Source organism: Gymnodraco acuticeps, unplaced genomic scaffold (genome assembly GCF_902827175.1).
Source record: "Gymnodraco acuticeps unplaced genomic scaffold, fGymAcu1.1, whole genome shotgun sequence".
NCBI classification, from domain to species: domain Eukaryota; kingdom Metazoa; phylum Chordata; class Actinopteri; order Perciformes; family Bathydraconidae; genus Gymnodraco; species Gymnodraco acuticeps.
The window spans coordinates 811,727-839,601 of NW_022992110.1; the positions used below are offsets into that span (position 1 = coordinate 811,727).

The 27,875-nt window shown below is 43.5% G+C and overlaps 1 protein-coding gene across 8 annotated transcripts; it reads left to right on the forward strand.

The window, feature by feature from the left end:
• Nucleotides 1–16,738: 16,738 nt before the first annotated feature.
• On the forward strand, nucleotides 16,739–26,857 carry LOC117537733. 8 transcript variants are annotated; one of them, XM_034203061.1, is made up of 11 exons: nucleotides 17,024–17,962; nucleotides 19,052–19,096; nucleotides 19,176–19,275; nucleotides 21,849–22,005; nucleotides 24,017–24,571; nucleotides 24,702–24,975; nucleotides 25,071–25,207; nucleotides 25,313–25,408; nucleotides 25,584–25,700; nucleotides 25,792–25,949; nucleotides 26,065–26,857. In XM_034203061.1, the coding sequence occupies exons 5-11, from the start codon at nucleotides 24,305–24,307 to the stop codon at nucleotides 26,675–26,677; spliced, it is 1,662 nt and encodes a 553-aa protein (XP_034058952.1). In that variant the 5' UTR covers nucleotides 17,024–17,962; nucleotides 19,052–19,096; nucleotides 19,176–19,275; nucleotides 21,849–22,005; nucleotides 24,017–24,304; the 3' UTR covers nucleotides 26,678–26,857. The 8 variants fall into 8 exon arrangements, with proteins under 8 accessions (XP_034058956.1, XP_034058952.1, XP_034058954.1 ...); XM_034203063.1 differs by having other exon boundaries at nucleotides 19,052–19,071; XM_034203060.1 differs by having other exon boundaries at nucleotides 19,052–19,275.
• The last annotated feature ends 1,018 nt before the right edge of the window (nucleotides 26,858–27,875 follow it).

The window sequence follows — 27,875 nt, forward strand, 5'->3', positions numbered from 1 at the left end:
GCCCTAGTTCACTGACAGTGGGGGGTTTGTTGCAGCTGGTAAATTGAGTCCTGAATATTTCCAAACAGTGGGTCAGAGGCAATTCTAACTTGTTTTTCAACAAAGTTCACAAGGTCAATGAATAGTGCTCTGCAACCACGTCTCTCCTGCAAATCACCTGCATGGCTCCTCCACTTCTCCCTCACCTTATAAGGAAGCTTCATCATGATGTTTCTGAGGTTTGATGGAATGTCCAACTCATTCATGTGCATGATTCGTTGTGTTAAATTTGAGCATTCCCGTAAGAACAGGGAAAAGGATTTCAGTGATTTGACATATTCTGCTTTAACCAGAGGCCAGCTATCAATGTTGTCCATATAAGCAGAAGCAATTTTGTATTAATTTCCAAAATGTTCAGCAAGCAGGGATTTGGCTCTTTGGTATCCTTGAACAGAGGGGAGGTGCTGACAACTTTTCACCAGGTCTCTTGGTTGCCCCCTGGTGAACTGCTCCATGAAATGTAAACAATCACTTGCATTATCAGTTTTAACCTCAATTTTCAAAGGATCTGATGAAAGAATGATACTGAAGAGGATCACCATCAAATGTGGGTATATTTCTCACTGGTAGGGAGGATGCTACATTTTGCTGTACTAACATTGTAGTGATGTCAGTTTGGCGTTGCATGATATTCACAATGTCATTTTGGGTGTCATTATTGCATGTCATATTCAAGGAGGATGCTCGTCCTGTCTGTTGAGCATCATGAACCACCTGTGTTGGTGCTTGAGTGTATAGTGGTCTGAGGTCCGTCTGTAACACTGCCATTTGTTTAGGCCTGACAGTTTGTGATGTGTCTTTAAACCTGATGGTCTGTGAGGTTTCCTTTGGTCTTACAGTGACAGCCTGGGCATTAGGGTGAAATTCATTTTGCATGTTATTTTTGTCATTTCTCTGTGGGACAAATTGATTAGCCTGAGGATTGAGTTGCCTTGTACTCCTGAGCCTTGTTCCTTTCCAGATAAGAGTTCATTCCATCCCTTTTGGAGCTGCATTTTGAGCGAGTTTCCAGAACATTGATTTTGGCATTAGTTGCAGCTAGCTCGGTCTCCAGAGCAAACTGTTCCTTTTCTTTTCTTAGTTCCTCCTCCTTTGCTTCCAACTGATGTTTTCTTTTTAAAGCCTTCATTCGCTCCACAATTGCTGCTTTATCAGCCTCTGCTTTTAGCCTGGCAGATGCAGTGGAGATGTTTTAGATACATTAGAGTGTGTTTTGTGTTGCCTTTCCTTTGGACCTGAAATGTTAGTGGCACTGTTCTCCGGATTGATATCATCAATAACAGCACTTTGTTTAGTTTGAGTCTCAACATCAGTTTCAACATCAACATTGCTAACATCATTGTAATTATTTTCCCCTTCATTGTCAACATTTTCATTTGATTCCACATGAGGGTGCCCAGCAGCAGCAAATCTCTTTTTTGTGTCCATATCTACGCCGGGATCCTGAGTCGAGGCTAATCCTGTTGCTGTGGTCGTGTGTCCTGGATCCTCTATCCTGAGCACTGGATTTGAGTCCTGGACTTCGAGTCGTGGCTGAACCGGTCTCTGCGGTCCTGCCTGACTCCCACCATACTACTTCCCTGATGGCTCCCACAGGATTGCTGACATCCTCGTGGATTAATCTTCTTATTATAGACACATGCATTTCCAGACATTTGGACTACCTATGTTGTAAATGTATCATCTTTTCGATCATCTATTGCACGTCTGTCCGTACTGGGAGAGGGATCCCTCCTCTGTTGCTCTCCCTGAGGTTTCTCCCATTTTCCCCTTTAAACTGTGGGGTTTCTCTGGAAGTTTTTCCTTGTACGATGTGAGGGTCTAAGGACAGAGGGTGTCATATTGTCATACTGATATTCTGTACACACTGTGAAGTCCACTGAGACAAATGTAACATTTGTGATATTGGGCTATATAAATAAACATTGATTGATTGATTGATTGATTGATTCCAGGTGAACATACGAAATAATCAAGAAACATCATAAATTAAACACTGACAGGGAACATTTTACTGCACCATCGTTACTGTTACGTAAGAAGGTGCCGTCAAATGTTCTGATAATACTTGCATACTTTTACTTAAATAAGGTTTGAATGCAGTATTTTAATTCTACACTGTAGGCGTAGTGTATCTGTGAACGATCCTAAATACAATTCCTTGTTTATTGCAGCTAGTGCTACGCAAGAAGAAAAAACCCTTTTTCATTTTCAAAGGGGCTGGGCTACATAAGTTGAACTGAGACAACAAAAATACACATTAAGTGGGACAAAGAAAGATAATATGAAAATATAAAAACAAAGGCATTAATTAGGGCTGCAAAATGTCTCCCATTGTAATGGTGATTAGATTTTTAAATGCTAACACTTAACAGTTTGTTCTGAATGTGTGTCTCCTGTTTTCTGCAGACGTCCAGCAGGTGGTGGTTAAAGAAGAGGTTATCCCTGACCAGCACGAGGGGAGCACCAGTCTGGACCAGGAGGACCCAAAGCCCCCCCCCACACATTAAGAAGGAACAGGAGGAACTCAGGGTAAGTGAGGAGGTGGAGGAGGCTGATATCACCAAGTCCACTTTCACTCCTGACCCTGTGAAGAGTGAAGATGATGAAGAGAAACCTCAGTCCTCTCAGCCTCATCAAAGACAAACTGAACACATGGAAACAGAAGCTGATGGAGAGGACTGTGGAGGACCAGAACCAGCCAGGAACTCAGATCCAGAGAGCAGTTTACAACCAAAGACTGAGGACGACACAGGAGACTCTTTTGAACCTGACACTGGGGACTCTTCTGAACCTGAAGCTGAAGACAGTGCTGATTGGAAGGAGACCAGAGAACCTGCGTCAGGCTCAAACTCACTGAAAAATAGACATGAATCTGTCAGTGATTCACGACGTAGTGCTGAAAATAAACCATTCAGCTGCTCAGTCTGTAAGAGAGGTTTTTCACTGAATGGAAATTTAAAGGCACACATGAGAGTCCACACAGGAGAGAAAGCACACAGCTGCTCAGTCTGTAAGAAAGCTTTTTCACATAGTGGACATTTAAAGGAACACATGAGAGTCCACACAGGAGAGAAAGCACACAGCTGTACAGTCTGTATGAAAGCTTTTTCACTGAATGGAAATTTAAAGGAACACATGAGAATCCACACAGGAGAGAAAGCACACAGCTGTACAGTCTGTAAGAAAGCTTTTTCACATAGTGGATATTTAAAGGCACACATGAGAGTCCACACAGGAGAGAAAGCACACAGCTGCTCAGTTTGTAAGAAAGCTTTTTCACAGAGTGGACATTTAAAGGCACACATGAGAGTCCACACAGGAGAGAAACCTTTCAGCTGCTCAGTCTGTAAAAAAGCTTTTTCACGGAGTGATCATTTAAAGGAACACATGAGAGTCCACACAGGAGAGAAAGCATACAGCTGTACAGTCTGTAAGAAAGCTTTTTCACTGAATGGAAATTTAAAGGAACACATGAGAATCCACACAGGAGAGAAAGCACACAGCTGTACAGTCTGTAAGAAAGCTTTTTCACATAGTGGACATTTAAAGGCACACATGAGAGTCCACACAGGAGAGAAACCTTTCAGCTGCTCAGTCTGTAAAAAAGCTTTTTCACGGCGTGATCATTTAAAGGAACACATGAGAGTCCACACAGGAGAGAAAGCATACAGCTGTACAGTCTGTAAGAAAGCTTTTTCACTGAATGGAAATTTAAAGGCACACATGAGAGTCCACACAGGAGAGAAAGCACACAGCTGTACAGTCTGTAAGAAAGCTTTTTCACAGAGTGGCATTTTAAAGGCACACATGAGAGTCCACACGGGAGAGAAACCTTTCAGCTTCTGGATTCTGTAAGAAAGCTTTTTCACAGAGTGATCATTTAAAGGAACACATGAGAGTCCACACAGGAGAGAAAGCATACAGGTGTACAGTCTGTAAGAAAGCTTTTTCACATAGTGGACATTTAAAGGCACACATGAGAGTCCACACAGGAGAGAAATAATAGAGCTGAAATGTTTGTGACAAAAGATTTAAATGGCATAATCGTTTCAAGACACAAGTGTGTTGGTCGTCAGCTGCTTCTGTAACTGTAAAGGAATACATTTGTCTATTTTGTGTCCTGATGACCTAATGCCATTGCATGTAATACGTTACTCCCTAAGCCTGATTTCACCCACCTGCAACCGATTCACTAATATTCACAAATGTTCATTTCTTTGACCCCTTGACTCGACAACTTTCTTGTTTAATAATCGTTACATCTCCTCAGGACCAAGTTCCTGTGTCCTGCCTTTCACCTGCTGATCACCCACTGCTCATTTAAGGTGGACTGACCTTTACCAGGGACCAGCTAGTCTTAGTGTCTTAATGCAAACGTTTTGTAAAGTGATGCTAGACCAAAGACATGCTGTTGGGTTGTGTGCTCTCTGCAGGACGGTGTCTGTACTCAAAGATTGTTGATGAAATGAGAGCTTCACTCTGTTTTTGTTGTCTCAACGACGCCAACAGAGCGATACGTCTTCTTTCCAGCAGATGGCATAAATGTTACATCATCCAGTTCAACTGTCATCCACACATTAATGATTCAAAACAGCAATAGGTGAGATATGGCTAGTAATTGACTATTTCAACAGAATGTGAAGAGGTTACAGTCTTGAGGCCATGTCCAATATGTTTATGCTTTGTTTGATTAAATCTACTGAAATGAGCATTCAATGACTCAATTATTCTGAATTACTGTCATTACATCATGGGTTTGCATTGCAATATTAGAACGCATAAAACCCAACTTTATTTCTTCCAAGTTGCGGGTGTTCATTGTTTAGAAGTCCGCTGTGTTTCGTCCAAGCTTCCACTTCGTGCTCCGATGATGCTGAAAGTATCTGTTGTATGCTTTACCTGCTCCAGTAACACAAGTGTAATTCACTGGACAGAGATAGTGGATGGATCCAGAGGAGAACCAGAAGATAGTCCGTATAGAGCCTTCAGGTTCTGAAAATGATCAGGGATAGAGCTAGAAAAAAAATCCAAAACCCTGAATTGAGCTAGAAGATAGCCAGCACAAAGCCAAGAGAGGCCCAGTAGAAAGACAGGAAAGAGCCGAAATAGTTTCTATTTTTTTATATTCAAGCTCTTCTCTTAAGATATTAGAACTTCCTATCTGAATATGTATCCTTTTATTCCATTTAAACCTTACATTTGTGCTGCCAATTATTGAGACTGTTTCACAGCTTTATGTTAAATATTTAGACTGTTTTCTTTACATATAGATGACATAGGATGAACAGCACGATCCACTCTGCTGGATTCTGCCCAAATCGGCTCCAAATGCATGCACACATCTCGTTTTACCCATACTCCTGCAGTTGTATTGTTCTGGATTCATAGTGAAGAATATTAGATGTTCTGCACTCTTATTGTTATGTATTTAATATAAAGTGAAATACCCATAAAGTCAGAAAAGACAAGAGACTCATTTAATGAAAAAGGTTCTTCATTTGCACATAAATATGGTCGAATATTTAACGTTGTGACCAGATGGTGTCGCCCTAATCCGTGTATCTACGGTCCATTTGATTTTCTTTATTACACAAGTTAGCGGAAGAGCGTCTGACAGGCCTTTTTGTTTTTACCTTACTAAATGGTCATTGGAGCGAGGGGCGGGGCGAAACTCGCGGAAGTGATTTCAAAACAAAAGCCCTCGTTTACCCGGAACGGTGATAATATTATAAACAAGGGGAACAAAGTGAATTTAGCGATCACAACGAAAACATCCAAGACACATATCGAGCCCAGAAAATGAATGTTATCAAGGGCTGTAAATATAATAGGCCTTTGTCTAACACTGACAACATTGTAAGGATATTTAAACTATACAGCGATTCTGCACTGCGGTCACTCAGCCGTCTCTCGAGTTTGTTTTTTCAAATCAGCTGGTCTTCATTTTTTTTCCTGCTATATTCAATGAGTGATACAAATATTTGTTACCACAAGTTCTTAATAAAACTGACTGTTGGACTCAGTACTAGTTTGACTGCTACCAGAAATGAAATGAAGTACTTTTACTCTGTGTACTTTCTGAGTAATCCTCTGTCAGAGTCCCCTCCATAGTACATAATGCATGTTTTCGGCTGTCTTTGATGAGTGATACAAATAAAATGTTACCATTAGTTCTTCATGAAATTGATACTTTTTGCCTTTGTATTAGTTAGCCGACTACTAACAATACATTGAAGAACTTTTACCGTGTATTTTTTGAGAAATAATCTGTCAAAGCCCCCTGCTGAGAACAAAATCAAACCACTTCTGCTGTGCAGTCAGTATATAAGCAGTCAGTAAGGCAAGGCAAGTTTATTTATTTAGCACTTTTCAACACAATGCAATTCAAACTGCTTCAGTAGCATATAAGCAGTCTCCCCCAGCCCCTTTCAACCAAGGTGTGCCGCAAGGTTCGGTGCTCGGCCCCCTTCTATTCAACATCTACATGCTCCCCCTCGGTTAAATCATCCGCCGACATGGTCTCAACTTCCACTCCTATGCCGACGACACCCAACTCTACATCAGTACCAATCCATCATCCCAGCTACCCCCACTGTCACTTGTCAACTGCCTCCGCGACATCCAAGCCTGGATGTCAAAAAATCTACTTAAACTCAACAATAACAAAACAGAGCTCATGGTTGTGGCCCCAAAAACACTGCTCCGGAAGGTTGGAGATCTGCTCCTCACCATCGATGGCGGCTCCATCCACCCTTCCCCTGAGGTTCGCAGCCTGGGCGTCACTCTGGACTCTGGCCTCACCTTCAACTCCCACATCAGGTCTACTGTCAAAACTGCTTTCTTTCACCTACGAAACATCTCCAGACTCCGGCCCTCTCTCCCCGACCCCGTTGCAGAAACATTCATTCATACCTTCATCTCCTCTCGTCTGGACTACTGCAATGGAGTTCTGTTCGGGTTCACCAGCAAAGCCCTGGACAGGCTCCAGTACGTCCAGAACTCTGCAGCCAGGCTCCTCACCCACACTAAGCCCTGGCAACACATCACCCCTACCCTCATCCACCTTCACTGGCTCCCGGTCAAGTCACGCATCCAGTACAAACTCCTCCTACTAACTTACAAATCTCTCCACTCCCTAGCCCCTCCATACATCTCTGACCTCCTTCAGCCCTACACCCCCTCTCGTCACCTGCGGTCCTCTGACAAAGGGCTGCTCTCCATCCAGCGCTCCAAGCTGAAAACTTTTGGCAACAGAGCCTTCAGTGTCGCAGCCCCCACCCTCTGGAATTCTCTCCCCTCTGCAATCAGGAATGCAGACACTCTGGACACCTTCAAAAAACACCACAAACACCATCTGTTCACTCAGGCCTTTGGCCTCAACTAATATACAGTCCTCAGCAACCTGTTCCTGTTTTGTTTTCTTCAGCCTGTGTATCTGTATGATTATTATTACTTTTTGTTTTGTTACTTCCCATTGTAAAGCGTCCTTGGGTTTCGTGAAAGGCGCTATATAAATTGAAATTATTATTATTATTAGTATATAAGCAGCAGTCAGTAGAATATAAGCAGTCAGTAAAATATAAGCAGTCAGTATATAAGCAGTCAGTAGTATATAATCAGTCAGTAGTATAAGTAGAGCAGTCAGTAGTATATAAGCAGCAGTCAGTAGTATATAAGCAGCAGTGTTAAAAAACATGACTTTATTGTGTGATGGGTGTTAACTGGCGTTTGGCTCATCATGCATACTAATAATCTAAAGAGGAAGGAAAGCTCTTAACAGCCTGATATCCATCTGCTGCTCCTTGACGACAGAGGAAAGTTATCTTTAAACACGTTGTTCCTCCTTCACTGTGAGTAGAAACAGTTTATTGATGGAATGATTCTGTATACATCCTGTGAACATTATTTAATCTGACATGTGTTATAGTCTCACAGAGATGAGAGGAGCAGCTATGAGTTTCACTGCAGCAGCGAGTGGATTAGTCGTCTTCCTGCTCTCTGTGTCAGGTACTGTACATCTACACTTACATTCATCACAGGAACAGAGGGAATTCTGGGAAAATGTGGGACTTGTAAAACCAGGTCACATGTGGGAATAAGTGGGATGGATTTGTGTAAAAGGCAAACCTAGCAGAAACATTTTAAATGTATTTGTGTGTAGAATTGTAGAAACACAAAGACGTTACTAGTTTGTTTGATGGATTTTCTGAAGATCTTGTCGTGCGTTGCCTCTGTCCTTTGCTCGAGTCATCTGCATAGAATATCAGTTTGCTCATCACCTTTACAAGCGTTAAAATGAGAGTATTGTGTCTGCATAACTGTTCCATCCTCTCTCTGTGAAAACGCTTTGCTTTGTTTTTTTCTTAAGACGACTTAAAGAATCTCCAGCTCTGTTTTTATTAAGTTGAAGTGATTTAGAGAGATATTCTTATTCTAAGTCTTAACATATTGACTGAACTCTTATCGATCATACGTCTGCCCCAAACCCTTCTAGTTCCTTCTCTCCTCTCTGACCTCAGTGTTATTTCCCACACTCTGAGTTACAGCAGTCTTCTTATTTTTCTTATCTGTATATCAGACAGAAGCTGCTCACACCTCAGTGCTCTGCATTCATAGTTATTGTTCAGATACCTCAGCAGCAACCTGACCACAGAGCGAACAGAGAGGGAACTGGAACGAGAATCACACACTGTTCTAATTAACCCTTTAACTGCCAGACCAAGACAAAAGCAATGGAAAACATATTTGGTTTGCACCATGTGCTCTGTTTTCACCATTCATTCCAATGGCTGGCGTCACGTGATCTTCAAATTTCACCCTGCAGAAAAAAAAACATGGCCGAACTTCGTTTTATTCTCGATGGAAAATGCCTATTTTAAAGTTAGTTTGGTCATTAAAATGCGTTTTGATGTCATTTGATGCGAGAAATATGAGTTGTTATTTCAGATTATGTGTGCAGTGGATGTACATGATCTTTATTTTGCTAGTTATTACGAAGATTACTTCAGGAAGTTTTCATTGTTACCAAGGTGGTTGCTAGGGACGCTGCTATCGATATTATTTCTGTTATGTTGTGTAACTGTTTAATGGTGTTATCTTTATTGCTACCCCCTTCCCCGTCAATGTATAGTGTTGGTCCACAGCACAAACATATTAGTTTAACAAAATCCGCATCTAAAGATAGCCTACGTTATTTTCCCCTGTGCAATTCCAGTCTCACATCTCACAGCACATCGTCATTAACAAATACCGGAAACAGACCGAAAACATTTTTTTTATTTAAATAATAATACTTTATTCCGAGTGTGCTTGCTTTTCTCTTTGAAAGTCATCACATAACGGCATTGTAATACACGGTTCGGCTGCATTAAATATGACATATCTGCCGTAGTTCTGTATTTATAGAGCCCTGATGAGAAGACTTCTAGACAAACATGAGGAACTGAAAACGTGACATGGATCATAAATATATCAGCCATTAAACAACATCTTACATTTATTTTCACACAATACGTCTCCTTGCAGTATCAACACTAATTCGGCTGCCTTTTATATTTGATCCAATTGGTAGATAGGCTGTATTTACACCATAAAGGTGCACAGCTGATATAAAGGGACACCTAGTGGTTAAAGCATGTTATTGAATTTCATTATTTTTATTATTAGATATTAATAGGATCCCATCCATCCATCTTCTTCCGCTTATCCGTGGTCGGGTCGCGGGGGTAGCAGTTCCAGCAGAGAGCCCCAAACTTTCTTTTCCCTGGCGACATCAACCAGCTCTGACTGGGGGATCCCAAGGCGCTCCCAGGCCAGCGAAGAGATATAATCCCTCCACCTGGTCCTAGGTCTACCCCTTGGTCTCTTCCCAGCTGGACGTGCCTGGAACACCTCCCTAGGGAGGCGCCCAGGTGGCATCCTAACTAGGTGCCCGAACCACCTCAACTGGCTCCTTTCGACGCGAAGGAGGAGCGGCTCAACTCCGAGTCCCTCCCTGATGACCGAACTTCTCACCTTATCCCTAAGGGAGACACCAGCCACCCTGCGGAGAAAACCCATCTCGGCCGCTTGTATCCGCGATCTCGTTCTTTCGGTCATGACCCATCCTTCATGACCATAGGTGAGGGTAGGAACGAAAATGGCCCGGTAGACAGAGAGCTTTGCCTTCTGGCTCAGCTCCCTTTTCGTCACAACGGTGCGGTAAAGCGACTGCAGTACCGCTCCCGCTGCTCCGATTCTCCGGCCCATCTCACGCTCCATTGTTCCCTCACTCGAGAACAAGACCCCGAGATACTTGAACTCCTTCACTTGGGGTAAGGACTCATTCCCTACTTGAAGTGGACAGTCCATCGGTTTCCTGCTGAGAACCATGGCCTCAGATTTGGAGGTGCTGATCCTCATCCCAGCCGCTTCACACTCGGTTGCGAACCGATCCAGTGAGTGCTGAAGGTCGCAGACCGATGAAGCCATTAGAACCACATCATCTGCAAAAAGCAGTGGTGCAATCCTTAGTCCACCGAACTGCAGACCCCCTCCCCCATGACTACGCCTCGAAATCCGATCCATGTATATTACAAACAGGATTGGTGACAAAGTGCAGCCCTGGCGGAGGCCAACCCTCACCGGAAATGGGTCCGACTTACTGCCGAGGACCCGGACACAGCTCTCGCTTTGGGAGTACAGAGATTGGATGGCCCTGAGTAGAGACCCCCCTCACCCCATACTCCCGCAGCACCTCCCACAGTAACTCCCTGGGAACTCGGTCATACACCTTCTCCAAGTCTACAAAACACATGTAGACCGGATAAGCGTACTCCCAGGCCCCCTCCAGGATCCTTGCGAGAGTAAAAAGATGATCCGTCGTTCCACGACCAGGACGGAATCCGCATTGTTCCTCCTCAATCTGAGGTTCGACAATCGGCCTGACCCTCCTTTCGAGTACCTTAGAGTAAACTTTCCCGGGGAGGCTGAGTAGTGTGATGCCTCTGTAATTGGCACACACCCTCTGATCCCCCTTTTTAAAAAGGGGGACCACCACCCCGGTCTGCCACTCCTTCGGCACTGTTTCCGACTTCCACGCAACGTTGATGAGACGTGTCAACCATGACAGTCCCTCAACACCCAGAGCCTTCAGCATTTCCGGGCGGATCTCATCCACCCCCGGGGCTTTGCCACTGTGGAGTTGTTTGACGACCTCAGTGACCTCCCCCCGGGAGATTGGTGTTGATCCCCCGTCATACTCCAGCTCTGCCTCTAACATAGAGGGCGGAGTTGTCGGGTTCAGGAGTTCCTCAAAGTGTTCCTTCCAACGCCCTAACACTCCATCAGTTGAGGTCAACAACGTCCCATCCTTACTGTACACAGCTTGGATGGTTCCCTGCTTCCCCCTCCTGAGGTGTCGGACAGTTTTCCAGAACAACTTTGGTGCCGCCCGAAGTCCTTCTCCATGTCTTCTCCGAACTTCTCCCACACCCGCTGCTTTGCCTCGGCCACGGATGAGGCTGCTGCCCTTCGGGCCTGTCGGTACCTTGCAACTGCCTCGGGAGTCCCCCGGGATAACAAATCCCTGAAGGCCTCCTTCTTCAGTCGGACGGCTTCCCTGACCACCGGTGTCCACCAGGAGGTTCGAGGGTTACCGCCCCTTGAGGCACCTAGGACCTTGAGACCACAGCTCCCCGCCGCGGCTTCGGCAATAGAGGCTTTGAACACCGACCACTCTGGTTCAATGTCCCCAACCTCCACAGGAATGCCCGAAAAGCTCCGCCGGAGGTGTGAGTTGAAGGCCTCCTGAACTTGGGCCTCCTCCAGACGTTCCCAGTTCACCCGAACTACACGTTTGGGCTTACCAGGTCTATCCAGAGGCTTCCCCCGCCACTCGACCCAACTCACCACCAGATGGTGATCAGTTGACAACTCCGCCCCTCTCTTTACCCGAGTGTCCAAAACATACGGCCTCAGGTCCGATGATACGATAACGAAATCGATCATGGACCTTCTGCCTAGGGTGCTCTGGTACCACGTACACTTATGAGCATCCTTATGTTCGAACATGGTGTTTGTTATGGCCAATCCATGACTAGCACAGAAGTCCAGTAACAAACCACCACTCCGGTTCAGATCAGGAGGGCCGTTCCTCCCAATCACGCCCCTCCAAGTGTCTCCATCATTGCCCACATGTGCGTTGAAGTCTCCCAGCAAGATTAAAGAGTCCCCTTCAGGAGCCCCATACAGGACTCTTTCCAGGGTCTCCAAGAAGGCCGTATACTCTGAACTGCTGTTGGGTGCATAAGCACACACAACAGTCAGAGTTTTCCCCCCCATAACCCGCAGGCGTAGGGAGGCGACCCTCTCGTCCACTGGGGTAAACTCCAACAACGAAGCACCTAACCGGGGACTTGTGAGTATCCCCACACCCGCCCGGCGCCTCACACCTTGAGCAACTCCGGAGAAGAATAGAGTCCAACCCCTATCCAGAAGTAAGGTTCCAGAGCCGACGCTGTGCGTTGAGGTGAGCCCAACCAGATCCAACTGGTAACGCTCCACCTCCCGCACAAGCTCCGGCTCCTTCCCCCCCAGAGAGGTGAGAGGATCCCTATAAAGTATATTCATTACTCGTTATTCTCTACTAATAGTTAATTTAAGACTGTATATATTGACTATTTTGCACATCCCTTTCAAGATTTCAAGATTTTCTAAGGTTTATTGACATATCATATAGGCCCACACAACTATGGTGTAGTTATGCATTGAATGAAAAACTTGGGTCGCAGGTTCCTCAATAGTGCATTACAAGACATCTATCAATATGTGTGCATACCTCCAGCAATGTTAACTATGTTTGAAGCACTTATTTTAACTGATATTATACATAATGTATTATACTCTTATAAGATGTATGTAGATATTTCATCTCCGGCCTTGTCAGGTATTGAACAATCAATAAATAAAGAACACAGAATTGTTAAATATAAAACACAGAATGTGTGTGATTATACTAAATGATTTACAAATAAACACCACTGCATACACCTGTTACACATGCTGATGTAACGCAAATGTTCCAACTTGGGATCAATAAAGTATATATTATCTTAAGCTGATCGATGGCTACTGCCATATTTGCACAATTTGCCTCTGAACATTGACAAGTGCATGTTTCAGGCTTATCAATTAATGTAATGTAATGTTATCAATTAACAACAGGGGTCACAAACATAAGACCAGCTGTTAAATAAAGCTCTTCTGACCTTAGCTGGCATGTGTGTATATATATTAATGCTGCCCATTATGGGCACAAGCAATTTTCACCCATTTATTAATTATATGTTTTAAATTTGAGTGTTTCCTATCCCCTAAACCTCCAGGGATGTACACAGTTTAATACTGGCAACTTCTTATTATGGGAAATACGAAAACGTCTTTTAAAACTACAACTCCCAGTAGAGACGTGCCATAGATAGAGAACATGTTGCGAAACACAATAGCCAGCATGTGTAGTTCTGGGGACGGGGTGGGGGAGGGGGGGACGCGGTGGACCCGTTCAAATCCAGTTTTGGACAGTCTGCGTGGTTCCATCCCATTTCAAGTGCTGTTCGAGGCTCGGCGTAACCCTCGGAGCACACTCTCCAATCACAGAGCTTGAGGACTATCACGGGGTTTGTCAAACAGAGCACATGGTGTAGTCCAAACGATAGCTGGGGATTCTGGGTAGTGTAGTGTCTTCTGCCATCCTTTACTCCGAAAAAATATTTGTTTCTCCGAATCGAAGGGGAAAAATACAAAAGCATTGCACACAATTTAAACCAATCAATGTTGTGTAATTAACAAGGATAATCTGGTGTTTTTTAGTCGATGAGTAGTGCAGATATCACTGTAAAATCAATCGACAGTAAGGGGAATACTTACTTCCGGGTGTACAATTGTCCGTTATCCAATGAGAATGGACGCTCACATTGCCTTTAAGGGCAGCCGACACAAACGAATGCCGTGCTTCCATGAGCGTCCATAGAAGCATATGGACATCCCGGAAAGCTGAAAATGAACGCTAAGGCCCCCCCCCCTTGCGTTGAAAATGGACGCTAAGGCTAAAGCCGACAGGGAACTTGACATAACGTCAACATAGGCCGACCTGGGAGTGAGGATGTGTTGCATTAGCACATCATGACAAAATGGCCCAACTTTTGAGAGAGCGAAACATCACAGATTACCCGGCATGCCTGAGAAGTAGCAATATGTGCACTCATAGAGCATGCGCAACTTTAACTACAAAAGGCTCGTTCACATTAAGCACGTGAATTTGCGTACACGTAAAAGCATCGCGCATTCATGACAGCATGGTACTGGATTTATATTAACGAGGCGGCAGTTAACAGCTAGCTAGTAAATTATGCTAAGTTACACATCAATCGTTATGTACTTTTATATTACGCTGACATCAGGATCTAGTGATATCCAAGCAACAGAGCTTCATTTAGCATGATACTTGTGTGGGTTGTACATGAAACCACTTGGTAATATATAAAAATGTATATGTTGAAGCCTGTTATGATCAATTGTGAGTTAAAACTTTATCTAAAAAGTAAAGCTGATGATGGATTACTGTGGTGGAGTTAAAATAACAATAGCCTATTTCTTTTGAAATGTGATGGAGTAAAAGGATAGTAACTGTGATTATTCATGTTAAGTAGCCCACAAGTAACTAAAACAATTGCAAGTGCAATAAGAAGCTACAGGAACGTTAATCTACGTCGGTAATATTAACTTTATTTAATACAACATTTACGGTACAAGATTTACATCATACAGCCCATGTAGTATAATATTTTACAAATGATGAATTACAGCAAACATGTGCAATATATCCATTATTACAGCTCCGTGGGCTGGCAGTAAGGCGATATGGTCCGTTGTTATTCCATGGGTAAAGAGGATCATGTAGTACTGAACACATAACATGAACATGCCGGGCGGCGCGGTCCCGTGGGCTAGATGCGCGTTCATAATGCCGAGGGAAATAACTCTCAGAATAACGTTATTAGCACATTTTTACAACTTGAGGAACGAATTGTTTTAATAAGAGCTATACAAACGTTCATACTGGGTAGTTTATTTAGTTTAAAAAAAATTATCCAACGAGTTACAGACCACTCTTTCCCAATGTAAGTCAATGGGAAAAAGTGTTTCCGGGCCCAGCAACCTAAAGGAAGTGTAGTACCGCCGTTTGACCAGCACGAATATTCTCATCAGACTCCGGCGCACTTCCTGGGGGCTTGTCATGAACGTGCGGTGCTGTTACGTGTACGCAAATTGACGTGCTTGATGTGATCGAGCATTTTGGTTAAAGTCGCGCATGCTCTATGAGTGCACATACGGGTACTTCTCAGGCATGCCGGGTAATCTGTGACGTTTCACTCTCTCAAAAGTTGAGCCATTTTATCATCATGCGCCAATGAGCAACTCTCATAGGAATGAATGAGGCCCCGTCTCCCACGCTGTATCCAGTTCTTATTATACATCCATGCAAACACTGCGTAGCCCGCTTTTGCCGCCATCTTGTTTATTGTGGATGCACAAAGTTATATGTAATATATTGTCTTTATATTTTAGTTAAATAATTCTGTGAGGGTTCTGCTATGTTGTCAATTATATTATCTTATCAATGATTTTGTGGTAATTAAGGAGTCTCATGATTGAAATACAGTGTTAATAGCCAAGTTGTATATGCTATTGAAAGGTGTTGCATTTGTTGACTCACCCCAGTAAAAGTACCGGAGAATGAAACCTAACTTTGACTCTTGTCAAAATTCTTCCCTTTTATCAGGGGCGTAACACTTACTGTATTGTGTGCCCTCCTTGCTTCTTGTCCTCTTGTCTTCCCGGGCTGCGGCCCAACAACATGCTCCGAAGTAAAGTACCCTTTTGCACCTTAATTGCACCGCCTCCGACTCCCTTTCTCTCGACACTACAATAGTGTATTTAATTCAAATTACGACATATCCACATTGATTTTAATTTCTAACACTATACAGATATTTGATTTGTGCACTGCGACCTGTTTAGCTTAATGATGTTTATTTATTTTCCCTTTTTCCTTTATGAGTATTTTCTGTTAGTTATAATAGTTTTGTTTTGAAAGAGTAGTTGTATTATTGATCCAGTAGTAGCCTAGGTGTTAAGGCAACGTCCGGATGCCAATCGTTCTTAAAACCAAAAAGAAGAAATCCTTCCCGCTTTTATTTTGACGTCCTCAAACCGCACCGGAAGTGAAGTTCCCAGCTCTTTCTAACCTGGATCGAGGTGGCGTCTCGTCGCTCCGGTTCTCTCTCTCTGTGTTCCTGAGAAAGTGTGTGCGAGCTGCAGCTCTACTGATCCATCATCTCTGTGTTTTTGATAAACCTCTGAATGGACTCTGTGCTCTTTTTTCTGGAGCGTTTACCTCGGACTATAGGAGCTAGCTTAGCATGCTAGCTGGAAACACGTTAGCAACGCTAGTCAGATTGAGAGTTTGACGGAGAGAGAAACGGTGTGTTTAACGGAGTCTGCAGGGAAAGGTGTTCTAGGAAACATGAGTAAAGTCCAAATGCTGCTGTCGTTGAAGAAGCAGCGACTCACTGCTGAAGAGATATTTGCTCCGTTTGAAAAAACGATAGCAGAGCTCGAGGAGGAGCTGTTTCTTTCCAAGGAGGAGAACAAGAGACTCCAGAAGCTTCTGGACGCTGTTTTACAGCCTCAGCTTCGGATACACAGAGCAGGTATGTTCCCTTTACCCTTAATTAACACTTTACACTCTTCAGTAGCACTTTATTATCACATTAATAACACTTTAGACCATTTATCAGCACTTGCTGCAGGTAAGTAAAAGTACAAACACCACACTGTGAAAATCGGATTAATCACAGTTTAAAAATGAATTAATCATGATTAATCACCATTCGAACTATGTCCAAAATATGCCATTTTTTTATGTATATTGTTGTGGGAATGGAAAGATAAATGAAAGAAGGCAGATATATCCATGTAACATACAGTAGGCTATGTATGTATGTTTATTATAACATTGTTCTGTGTGTCAAAATGAAAGACAGCCCACACACCTATCAATCATCAAACCGTGGGTTCTTATTTCATTACATGTTGATTTCTATTAACACGTAATGTTGTATTCTTTCACACACAGTGACGTCATGAGCTACCCACAATGCAACACGCGCCATATATATATATATAAATACGCCATTTTCCTGGAGGTGCAGATATCCTGGAAGTGCAAATATAAACAGCTAGCTAACGTAGCCAGGCAGAGCGCACAAGTTTTTTTTTCTGAATTAACGACCGAAGAAATCGCTGCATGTCTTCAGATTACATCTCTGGACTTGAGGGGTGTGCTCTAGGTCGTTACCAGCGTCAACTAGAGCTGTGTGGGTTGTCAGATTGCCCTTACAGACTGCCTGCAGATGTATGGAAAAACAACAGTTGCCTTCGTCGATTTTGGCTGCATCTACGTCTAATTTCTGCAGGCATGAGAATCACTCACCTTTCGGCGATATTCGCCATTTTGAAACCAAAATAGGTGACCTACGTGAATCGTGTAGATTCGATGAGAAAATATTTAATGGGGGGGGGGGGGGTAGGTATGTTCAGAGGCCGCAACGGCACGCACCGTTAGGTGACGAGTGGAAGACGAGACCCAATCACCGCAGCCGAGAGACTCTCTCAGCGGCAGTGATTGGGTCCCGTCCTCCACGGCCTCGGAACCAGCCCCAGAGATTCAGTGAACTGCAAACAGGTGCGCGTGCCAAAAAGGGACCTGATCATTGGTTTACAAGCAGTTCGCTTCGCTCGTGCTGACCAGAGTGGGATCCAGACCACCATCAGAAGCTGAAAGCACGCCTGGCCTCGGCGATTTACCTGACTGAATTTGGTGAGTGATGGTTTCAATCATTTTAATATTTTCTGGTATATCTAATGGCGCGTTTCCACTGCAGGCCTCGCTCGGTTTGGTTAGGCCTTATTAGGCCCGGCTCACTTTAATGCTGCGTTTCCATTACAGTTTAGGAACTGGGGCAGTTACTATAGTAACGCAGTGTAGGCGGAGCCGTGACGTCATCTTCAATGAGAGCCCCAGAAAAACAACACAGCCGTTAGCTCTTAGCACTCAGAGCTCACAGCTCCTCATATCTGTTCAGAAACTAGACAAAAGTTAAACAAGTACAAACTACAGACTGCCTGTGTCATGGCGAATACAGTCGCTGGTTTATTTATGTCTGTATAGGCCGTTGTTGTGAGTGTGGACGGTCGGAGCATATATAACGTTAGCTTAGCCAAGCTCCATTTAGAAAACACGCATTTTAAAAGGGTTTTTCGCCTGCCGTCTGTCTGCAGACTTGTCAAAGCATTAATTCATGGTTTTTACTAACCGGTATCAGTATGTTGTTACTTCGGCATCATTTTGAAACGTGTTTTACAATTAATTCACGGTCAAATATGTTCATCTTGTTGTAGTTGCAGCTCCCTTGCCAGCGATTCTCTCTCTAGTTTAGCATACTCAGCCCGACTCAGCCTGGTTGTTCCTGGCCCTAGAACCACGATTTAGTCGGGCCAGAAAAAAGGTGAAAAAGTAGCCCCGGGCCAAAACTAGGCCAAGTGGAAACGCAACCAAAAACGGGCCCCGCACGGCTCGGCACGCTTAAAGCGAGCTACCCGCTGCAGTGGAAACGCGCCATAAGTTACCCAGGAGCTCTGTTGACATAGGCTTAGCTAACGTTAGCTACAGCTTGATGAATTGAGTCATTGAACACAGCAGGAGAGAACGCAACGTTAGACAGCTAGCAATAAAGCTCCGGTGGAAAATGATTAGCTAACGCTACCGTTAACGTTAGCCTAACATTAGCTAGATATCGTTACTAAAGTTATTAGATGCTAGCTTGTATAGCTTACGGCAAATCACAAAAAAGAAAAACTGGTTAATGTTAGTGCTATTTTCTAAAATCTCTAAAACTCGTTTTTCCAGGACGTGTTGATGATTTTGAGGTGAGGGGACTGACAAGGCTGAAGGGTAAAGTGGTCCACCGTTCTATCAATAAGGCTAAACTAGAAGTTAGTGCTAACACTAATACAAACATTATTTTTTGCAGAATGAGTGTGTTAAGGGAGAAGGATTCAGCCATTGTTAAACAGCTGGATGCTGGATTGAAATGCAGCTGGAACTGGTCGTGGCTAAAACTGGAAGGCAAGGTCTCAGTAAAAGAGCGAGAGGTGTCCTTTCATCTAGGAGATGTATTCATCAAAATCAACAGGCAGGGATTCGCCAGATGCATACTCTGCCACAAAGAGATCAATTATGCTAACAAAGGCAGCCATGCTCTGCAGGCTCACTGCCAGACGGAAGTTCACAAGAAGAAGGTGCAGATGATAGCTTCCACTCATAGTGTTGCCAGCAGCTTCCTTCCAGCATCAGCCAGGGTGAATCCAGCAAGCCAGAGTCAAGCCAACCAGGGGTCAGAAACAATCAGGCAGCAGTGCCAGGGAAAGATGCCCGTACCAGTTATAAACCGCATAGCAAATGCAGAGGTGAGGCAAGGCAAGGCAAGTTTATTTATATAGCACTTTTCAACACAAGGCAATTCAAAGTGCTTTACAAAAAATGAAAGACATTAACCAGTTAAGCCCTGAGCCTGTTTTTCAGGTTTCAGGCTCGAAAATGCCACTAACACAACAAATGATATATCTTCACTTCTAAAAGGGGTAAATTAATAATTATTTTTCTCAAAGCAAGGTTACATCTGTGAGTTGGATGTAGAAGTGTCCCAATCAATATAGATGTTTTTATTTTAAAGTAAATTCAGATGGAACATAGTAAAAACATGTAAATTCTAATGTCCACCTAAAAAAGCCCTTTACTTATAGTGAAAACCACCCTTGCATGATGGGTTAGTAGACTAAAAGCTTTAGGAATCCAAACTATAACATATAAGTACCCTGTATCAAGATTGATGCAAAACAAGTGAAATTTGACCTTTTTAGAGAGATTTAGAAAAATAAAGTCTAAGCGGACTCACCTCTGGGTAATTTGGGAACCATCGGTTCCATTTGAACTTTTTCACTGTAAAAATCATTTTATTACTTTGAATTATCACTATAGGTATTCATTCCATCCAAATACAACTGTTGTGAAAAAATAAAAAAAATAAAACATAGGCTTACTCTTACAGTGAGCCTCTGAATTAGCCCCGAGAGAAAAATGCTAACCTATTACAGCACCGAAAATCACTCCTCGCTCCCTTATTACTTATCCTAGCTGCACATCCAACACATTGTTTATGATCGCAAGGAGACACAGAATCTAACGGGGCCCACCTGAACAGCCCAACACTGAAAGATACAAACTTGCGACGTTATCAACAAAAACGTACATCAAAACAAATGGCGCTAGCGCTAATGCGCTAGGCTAACAATGACTTACCTTCCTTGTTGTCTGGTCTAAACTGGTCTTCAATGGCATTAAAACGATAAAAACGATGATGTAGTTAATCCATAGATTAATATCCAATGGGGCTGTGTCCCCTTTGAAATGTTCTGATAATCTATAAGCAATAAAACTGCAATTCCGTTATCTGCTGTCCGCTCTGCGCTCCGTGCGCTCTGGGTCCTGCTGCATTTCCTGCTTCGTTACGTTGTAAACAATAAATGAAGTCGGCTGGGTAATGTACTTAAGTTGGCTGCCATTCTTTATAATTTACGCAGGACCATATCTCTGGAACCCATTGGTCGATTCGTGTGATTTACACCTTTTTCTTAACCATCAGAACCAATAGCATCGATGGGCAGTTCCCAAATCTACGTAAACATTACCATAGCGGACGTAATGGAGAAGCAAACGAAGCATATCTGAAAGTGCAAGCCTGGACGGCAATACTTTATACCGAGCATATTGCCATAAATATGATGATTGATTATCAGTAAAAAAATCTACGTGACACAAAGACATTGGATTAACCTTGAGATGCGTTTTTATTCCGTTGAACACAACTTTTGATCACAAATCAAAAAAGGTAAGACGTAATTATTGTAATATTTTTGGAACCTGATGTTGTTTACTTTCTCTTTTCTGGCTGATAGCTCCAGGAATTCGAGGTCGGACAGTGATGACATTACATGTGTGGAATCTGTGGAGTCTCAGCTTTAAATCGTATATCTTGTTTGTGCAGTTAAGATAGTAATAAGGGCATTTCTACCGTGTGTTGTGTGTAAAAATGCGTTGGCATTAGTTAGCATTTTTTCGCTCAATGCTAATTCAAAGGCTGGGTATTACTCTTGTGTTTTTTTTAGCTAACAATTGTTCTTATTGTCAGGTAGCGGAGTTTCTTACCTTTTTAAAAGGGTATCAAACAATAGTTTCATAAATATTAAGAAGCCCTGAGACATGTGAGAAAAAAAAAACTGTGGGAGGGGTCCACTTGGGGGACCTTCGGGCTTAACTGGTTAAGAAAATGGCATTTAAAATCAGTCATTAAAAAGAAAAGCTAATAAAATAAACATTAAAAGAAAAAAGTACATGGATCAAAGTTACAGTGCAGTCTAAGATATGAATAGGTCTAAGAATTAGGTGGTGTAGGCCTGTTAGTCAGCACAGGCAGCATAGACAGAGTACACTAGCACTTTGAGATTGTTATTTTTATTATAACAATAATCATTTATTATTATTATTATTATTATTATTATTCACAATCAGCTCCGGTCACTGACAGCATCATCACCTAAACATGGAATACACTAGCTTTACATTAATTACATAATTTGTGTTCTAGGCAATGGTCCTTGGAACCTTGGCGGAGCATTCCATCCCGTTTTCTATGGCTCCTGTAATTGTTGAGCTTGCCCAGACCCTTTCCTTGGATAAACCAGCTTTGCAGGGAATGAAGCTGTCGCGGACGACAGCTTCATACAAGATGATCCATGGTCTAGGTATTTACATTTTCTTTCTTACCTACTATTTCAGTGTTTTAATTTCCATTTTAGTGAACTGCGCACATAAAACATGTTCCTTAAACTACCATGTTGCTATATATACTGCTATGTTGCCACAATTACCTGTTGTATGATTTATATTGTACCGAAATAGATTATGCATGTGATGTCAATTAACTACAGGGGTCCCTCAGGGCTCTGTTCTTGGTCCCCTCCTCTTCTCCCTGTACACAAACTCGCTCGGATCAGTCATTAGCCCGCATGGTTTTTCTTACCACTGCTACGCTGACGACACCCAATTCATTCTGTCCTTTCCCCGCTCAGAGACCCAGGTCGTCGCACGCATCTCTGCTTGTCTAGCTGACATCTCTCAGTGGATGTCTGCTCATCACCTCAAGCTCAACCTTGACAAGACTGAGCTGCTCTTCCTTCCGGGAAAAGATTGTCCCACTCTTGACCTAACAATCAACATCGGCACCTCAGTTGTTTCCCCGACTCAGACTGCAAGGAATCTGGGTGTGACCCTAGATAACAACCTGTCCTTCACTGCAAACATCGCTGCTACAACCCGTTGCTGCAGATACACGCTTTACAACATCAGGATGATACGTCCCCAGCTGACACAGAAAGCGACTCGGGTTCTGGTCCAGGCTCTCGTCATCTCACGCCTAGACTACTGCAACTCCCTCCTGGCTGGTCTACCTGCATGTGCCATCCGACCTCTGCAGCTCATCCAGAATGCAGCCGCTCGTCTGGTCTTCAACCTTCCTACATTTTCCCACACTACTCCGCTCCTACGCTCGCTTCACTGGCTTCCGGTAACTGCTAGAATCCACTTCAAGACACTGGTACTTGCTTACCATGCTGCGAATGGATCTGGCCCTTCGTACATCCAGGACATGGTTAAACCGTACACCCCAGCGTGTGCACTACGCTCTGCATCAGCCAAACGAATCGCTGCGCCCTCGCTGCGAGGGGGACCCAAGTTCCCAACGGCGAAAACACGTGGGTTTGCTATCCTGGCTCCAAGATGGTGGAATGAGCTCCCCATTGACATCAGGACGGCAGATAGCTTGCACATCTTCCGGCGCAAACTGAAAACTCATCTCTTTCGACTCCACTTCGAGCGATAGAACTATTAACGAAGCACTTTTATACTAATAAAGGACTGGCTTATCTAAAGCCAGTTGAGTAGCACTTGAAATGTTTTTGCTCTATGAAGCCTGATGTACTTATATGATTCTGTTTTCTTCAAGTTGTATTTTGTTGGTCGAACGCACTTATTGTAAGTCGCTTTGGATAAAAGCGTCAGCTAAATGCAATGTAATGTAATGTCTATCCGTTTTTAAGAGTGCGCTTAAGACCTTCCTTTTTGATAAAGCTTATAGTTAGTGCTGATTAGATTCAGCCCCTAGTTTTGCTGATATAGGCTTAGTTTGTCGGGGGACATCTTACTTCTTCCTTCTCTCTGTCTATACCTGTGTACTCTCATGTTCCGATTAACCCAGCTTCCCCACATTTATTTCTTTTTGGTGTCTATATACGCCGGGATCCGGAGTCATGGATGATCCTGCGCTCCTCTGTCCTGGATCGCGAGCCCATGGCTGTGGTCCTGGATCATAGGTCCTGGATTGATATCCTCGTGGATTCATCTTCCTATTATACACACATGCATTTCCAAACATTTGGACTACCTATGTTGCAAATGTATTATCTTTTCAATTTACACACGGCATCTATTGCACGTCTGTCCGTCCTGGGAGAGGGATCCCTCCTCTGTTGCTCTCCCTGAGGTTTCTCCCATTTTTCCCTTTAAACTGTGGGTTTTCTTCGGAAGTTTTTCCTTGTACGATGTGAGGGTCTAAGGACAGAGGGTGTCGTATTGTTATACTGATATTCTGTACACACTGTGAAGACCACTGAGACAAATGTAACATTTGTGATATTGGGCTATATAAATAAACATTGATTGATTGATAATGTGACAAAGCTGTCCGACTTTGTGTAGGGCGGACCTACTCTGAGAGGAACTTTTCCAACATGAAGATATTTCCATTTTCGTTAAATTTAGACGAGAGTACCTCCAACAACAACAAAAAGGTTGGTCTCATATTAAGCTATTGCCATCAAAGTCCATCTGTTTTTGCTTCAGTGTATGCCCTGTAAAATGTTGCATGGCTAATAAACCTTTTTATGTTGAAGATCCTCTCCATGCTCGTTTGCTACTATCATGCAGACTTGAGGAAGGTGATAGTGGAGCATTTGGGGTCCTTGGAGATCGTGAAGTTCTTTAGAGATGGTGCTCTGTGAGTTCTTTGAGAAAAACAACATCCCGTGGAATAACCTTGTGAGTATGCTGATGGACTCGTGTGCTGTGATGAGGGGCAGCAAGACCGGCCTCGAGATCAGGATGCACCAATACTGTCCCAACCTGCTCGATGTTGATGGGGACTCCTGTCCTCATATACACAATGCGGCAAAGAAGTTCTCCGAGCCCTTTGACAGCTACTTGGAGAAGCTGTTCAGTGATCTCCAGGTTGACCATCAGTGGAGTCCAGACCAGGTAAACAAAATGCAGCTCTAGTCTAGACCACGGCTGCTGGCCCTACTGTACTGTACTGTGGTAAAACTATGGAATGTGTAAAATGTCTATGTATGTGTCTCTTTCAAAATCTTTTTCTGTCTTTTGTCAGGTGATGTACCTCAAGGAGATAGCTATGATTCTAAATCTCCCCGCCTCCAGCCCACAGAGGGGCTTTGTTCGTCATCGCTGGCTGTCTGCATACGATGCCAGCATGGCAACCCATGCCATGATGCCTGCGTACAGAGTCCTCTATTATGGCTTCCTCTCCACTGCAGATAAGGAGCTGTATAGGGAGCCTTTGGAACTGATGTACACCAAGTACCACGTCAACCAGGCAGGAAGAGCCCGTATCAAGGTGGTTCAGGAGGAACTCAACAGGAAAGGTGATGAGACTTGATGTTCCAATCCCTTATAATAATTAGCACTTATACTTGTTTTGAAGTTACTAATGAGGAGGAATATGTATTGTGTTTCACAGGCATGACTCCACAAGGCCGTGAGAGAAAAAAGAGGGTATGTCAGAAGCTGCGGCATGAGGAGACGACAACAGTCTTACGGCTCAGCATCTACATGGGTTTGCTGGCTATTCTCAAGGAGTATGTCTTGGTTTTCCAGGTGGGTGTTAGTTGTGCTTGGAATTACTGCAACTTGACTGCACGTGCATGCACATCCAATGTTGGCAATCAATCAATTTCATAAGAATTTGTTTTACATACACAGGGTAGCCAGACATTGGTTCACAGACTTCATGATCGGCAGCTTGAGCTGTTCCTGGCCTTCATGGCTTGCTTCGTGAAGGCCGAATACATTACTCAGGTAATTAACTCCTCCTCACACCCACTCTGCCTACATTAGTATATTGACTTTATCCCTATTTTTACTTTTCTGTTGTCTGTGCTATCAGTTGAGTGTTTCCTTTTTTGTTAAGCAACCTTGGGTCTTTTGAAAGGCACTTAAGGTATTACTCCCATGAATTACTTCCCTTACACAGCTGTCTCCCAGGGCTCTGAGGGAGATGGTCCTGGAGGATTATATGCTGCTGCCCTCCAAGGAGGTCTATGTGGGACAGGAGGCTGACACGTTCAGGAACCAGAATCCCAATCATGCTGTAAGTAGTACCCTGCATCACCTGCATGACCTTTTTTCTCATTTGTTTTTGAGACTTAAAATAATGGTCAGTTTTTGGTGTTTTTTGTCAGCTGTTGGTGCCATTCCTAGCAGACGTCAGGAAAGCCTACATCACCACTGCAGTGTACCTCCAGAAGAAGCTCCCCTTGGCCAGTCCGACTCTTACAGCCCTGTCTGCTCTGGACCCTCTTCTGAGAGGCCACTCACAGGCAACCATCCAGCTTAAGAGGTAAGAATAACATTTAAAGTTTTGTTTGCCATATTACCAGGTACTTTGGGATTTAACGATTTTTGTTACCTCATGTCCTAAAACTGATTTAAAATTCTCATCCATTTCTTGGCAGGCTGAGTGGTATGCTGCGGCACCTCTTGCCAGCAGACCAGGACATCCAGAGAGAACTTGTGCGGTTCAATGTTGACCTGACCATCCCCAGTTTCAAGGAGGGTGAGAGCATGGTTGAGTGGTGGGGTCATGTCTTTGACAAGCCAGATAAGTACCCCTCCCTGAGTGCGATGGTTAAATGTTGCCTCTCCATCTTTCACGGACCAAGGGTTGAGTCTTCTTTTAGTTTGATGAATGAAATAATTGACAAAAGGAGTGGCAACATGAATGTACCAAAATGTAATGCAATCCAGACGGTCAAGTACACCCTGCAGTCCAGGGGGAAGACAGCCGTGCAGCTCTTCAGAATGGAGGATGTGAAGTTCGGGGAGGTGGACAGAACACTATGCAAGAATATCAACTCTGCAGCAGCCACATACAAACGCCAGCAGAAGATGAATCAGAAAGAAAAGCAGCAGCAACAGAGCAAGTATGGCTCCCAAGCATCTGGCAGTGCTCAGCAGGCCAAGAAACAGACTGCTGAAGAAGAGAAAACGGCGAGGCTGAAACATGTGGCAAAACAGCGAAAGCGGGCCATGGAGACACTGGTGGTCCAGGCAAAGAAGAAAAAATGAGATCTGGTTCTGAGAGTATTACGAACTGTGTCCTTAAGTCTCAGGAGGGAGTGTTTCAGCTGTAACTACAGTATCACATCCCTTTCCTCTCCCTTTCATTCAGTATTTTGTACAAAACAAGATTGATTGTGTTCCTTTTCTATGTTGACCTTAACAGATTTAAAATAATATATCACTATCCCTTGAAAAGTGTTTAATGTTTAAGTGTTTAACCTGTTAAGCCCGAAGGTCCCCGCCGGCAGGGACCCTGTTTTTTTTTTTTCACGAAACTGTGTCTCAGGGCATCTTAATATTTAAAAACCTATTAATGTGTTATACCAGATTAACGAGAAGAATCTCAGCTAACTGACGATACGAACAATGTTTCCCGTAACAAAACACAAGTCTCACAAGAAGCGTTAGCATTAGCCCTTAGCTAAAACGGGCAGATGCTACTTCCGGTGCTAACTAACAAAAACGATCTTTAAAACTTAATATTTTCTGCACAAACTACATATCATCTGAAAGCTGATACTCCACAGATTATTTTTGTTATAAGTATCATCACTGTAGGACACAAACTCACTGAGATATCAACCAGAACAGAGAAGAAAAAAAAACAACAGTTTTCAAAACCATAACAATAATTATGTCTTACCGTTGCTGTTTTGTAATCAAAGCTCGTGTTCAAGGGAATAAAAACGCTGCTTAAAGTTAATCCAATGTCTCTTAGTCACTTTAGAATTGTTCCTGATAATCTATCATTACATTCATGGCAGCAGAGTAGGTATAACGTTTCGCAGTCCCGAGCTAATGCTGTCTCACATGCTGTTTACGCCATCCTCTCTCTACTTGACGTAAGTGTTTAGCGGGACTTACTAACTGTCACTCGATTCTATTGGCTCTAACGGTTCAGAAAAGGTGTCAATCACCCAAATCGACCAATGGGTTCCAAAGATATGATCCTGCGTAGTATAAACTACGCCTGCTCCGGCTCCATTACGCATTACGCAGCCAGAAGGGAGAGCTTCACCACCGAGCAGGTGCTAGAGATGCTAGCTGAAGATGACTCTTCGTCGGATGATGAAGATCTCCTCCAGCCAGACCTGGATCCGGACAGTAGTGACTCGGATGTTGAACTTCCACCACGGGAAAGGTATGTAATCTCTCTGTTTTTATATATTACTTATGTGTTTGGTGCAACTGCGTCACAGTGCTA

Coding starts and splice junctions, on each gene's coding strand:
- LOC117537733 (XM_034203065.1), top strand. CDS start 24,305: ATGGTGCTCTGTGAGTTCTTTGAGAAAAACAACATCCCGTGGAATAAC. Junction 24,572..24,701: donor ATCAGTGGAGTCCAGACCAG/GTAAACAAAATG, acceptor GTCTTTTGTCAG/GTGATGTACCTCAAGGAGAT. Junction 25,208..25,312: donor AGTATGTCTTGGTTTTCCAG/GTGGGTGTTAGT, acceptor TTACATACACAG/GGTAGCCAGACATTGGTTCA.